The sequence below is a fragment of the Antrostomus carolinensis genome, unplaced genomic scaffold (assembly GCF_000700745.2).
Source record: "Antrostomus carolinensis isolate BGI_N321 unplaced genomic scaffold, ASM70074v2 scaffold11367, whole genome shotgun sequence".
Lineage (NCBI taxonomy): Eukaryota > Metazoa > Chordata > Aves > Caprimulgiformes > Caprimulgidae > Antrostomus > Antrostomus carolinensis.
This window is the reverse complement of record NW_010328055.1, coordinates 4,478-6,791: the sequence shown is the minus strand read 5'-3', so window position 1 is coordinate 6,791 and position 2,314 is coordinate 4,478. Positions and strand designations below refer to the sequence as shown.

At 59.9% G+C, this 2,314-nt stretch overlaps 1 protein-coding gene across 1 annotated transcript in view; it reads right to left on the bottom strand.

Moving 5' to 3' along the window:
• Positions 1-2,314, bottom strand: part of LOC104528175 (transmembrane protein 8B-like) — a gene marked incomplete at its 5' end in the record, with an annotated part of 6,336 nt that overhangs the window by 1,192 nt on the left and 2,830 nt on the right. Inside the window, 3 exons of the mRNA XM_010172104.2 lie at positions 121-346; positions 1,864-1,987; positions 2,196-2,292. Of these exons, the coding sequence (XP_010170406.2) occupies positions 121-346; positions 1,864-1,987; positions 2,196-2,292 (447 nt within the window). The remainder of the gene's footprint in view (positions 1-120; positions 347-1,863; positions 1,988-2,195; positions 2,293-2,314) is intronic.

Sequence of the window (2,314 nt, the reverse complement as noted above, 5' to 3'; positions counted from 1 at the left end):
CCAGCCTGTGGCCAGGGAAAGCCACTGTCACCCCTGCAGCACTCGCAGGGGCTGGGGAGGGAGCAGGGAAGCCCCTTTCCAGCACCCTGTGGAGAGCTGGCACAGGGGAAATAACGGGGTGCACAGCCCCCAGGGAGGAGTGGAGGATAGCAGGGGGGTCCCTGGGTGCAGTGAGCACCGTGGGTGCCCGAGGAAGCTCTCACCAGCTTTGCACTCGCAGGCAGCGTACAGGTAGTTGTTGGTGCGCAGCAGCTTGCACTGTCCGTAGATGCCGCAGTCGTTGATGCAGGGTGAGAGGTAAGCGCGCAAGTACACCTCAGCCGTCACGTTGGTGCAAGGCTCGAACCTGTGGCGCAGGAGAAGGGGGTCAGCCCTCAACCTGCTCCCTCGAGCAGCTCCTGTCTCCACCTGAGGCACCCATCACACCCAGACTTGGCTGGGGATGGGAGACCCGGGGACTGGGTGAGCGCAGAAATGAGCTGCTTTGGTGCAGCTGAGAGCTGGTCCCCAAGGTTCGTTGTGCTGCAATGGTCTGTGCCAGGCTGGGCAAGCAGGGAAATATGGCTGTGCTTAGACCTGTTTTGCCTTTAGCAACACACTCAGCTGGCTCCTGTTGTGTCTGGATTTTGTTGTGATAACATCATGCCCTGCAATGCCTGTGTGTGACTGTGCTGGGGAAGGACCGATCACAACCGGCAATTCAGCGTGAACTAGAAGCACAGCGGAGGGGTCAGAGCAGGCACAGCACCCTCACCACCCCATGCCACCCACGACACAGTTCTGGGGACACCCAGCACCTCAGCAGCTCCAGCACAGAGCAGCACAGACAGGCCCACATCCCAACAGCACCCACCAACTGCTGCCTGTACACACGCAGGCACCCCGGCGCACACAAAAATGCACACAGCGCCGTCTGCACATATGCACAGGGCACGTGGGTACCTGTGTCTGCTGTCCCCGAGTGTGCTCACACAGTCAAATCTGCACACACATGCAGGCAGAACACACACAGCCCTGTCCGTTTGCTTGCACAAACCTGAACACACACAGAGCTGTCTGCATGCATGCACTGAACATGCCCTGAACATGCACACAGCACCGTCTGCACGGCACAGAGCCCCAGATGGAGTCTTACATGTAACCTGTGTCTGCTGTCCCCGAGTGTGCTCACACAGTCAAATCTGCACACACATGCAGGCAGAACACACACAGCCCTGTCCGTTTGCTTGCACAAACCTGAACACACACAGAGCTGTCTGCATGCATGCACTGAACATGCCCTGAACATGCACACAGCACCGTCTGCACGGCACAGAGCCCCAGATGGAGTCTTACATGTACAGACACATGCACACAACCATCCTTCTTCTCCACAGGGCTCTCAGGCAGACACATGGGCCAGGAGCAGAGCCACAGACACAAGACCAGTCCCTGGAGATGCTGAGCAGAGCAGGGGCACAGCAGCCTGACCAGAGCTGCCCCCTCATATGCACAGCCAAGCCTTGTCCTCGCAGTGACAGCCCAGTCCCCTCCCGGGCATGGATACAGATGGGCACTGCCACAGAGATGGGCAGGCACCAACAGATGCACGGCATTCACAAGCTGACAGGCACTTCCTCACCAAGAGACAGAAGGAAGAGCCGCAGGGACCCACAGATGGTCAGGCAGGCGCAAGATAGAGCTGTCCGTGCCCACGCAGGCACTCACACAGTGTCACACAGCCCACGAAGCCATGTGCACACACGAGTGGTGACACTCAGCACAGGAGGAGGCACACCACGGGACCCACAGCACACATGGATGCAGGTGATGGTGGGGACATCCCCTCTGGACACACAGGGAGGGGACATGTGGGGCTCTTACCCGTGCTCGGTGGCACAGAGCGAGCGCAGGCTCAGGTACCAGCTGCCTGTCTGGGGGTAGGGGATCCGCAGGCGGCTGAGGCTGGCCGTGGCGTTGACAGAGAGCAGGAAGCCTGCCAGGGAATCTGTGGGCAGGGAGAGCTCCGGGTGAGCAGGGCAGGGAGCAGCCCCTTCCCCTGGACAGAGCTGGGACAGGGACAGAGCACTCTGTGCCCGTCTACAGACACAGATGCCCTCATGGTCTCTGCCATCTCCCACCCGGCCTCTCACTGGACACATGGGGGGTGCAACCCCCACGGCCACAGCAGGATGGACAGGTACAGCCCAGCCTACCTGTCTCACAGGTGACCGATGCGTTGTCGCCAGACGTCAGTGGGACTTCATGGTTCAGACACCCAAACACTGTCACATTCTCACCACACAGGGAGCTCTGATAGAAAAGGAGGAGAGGG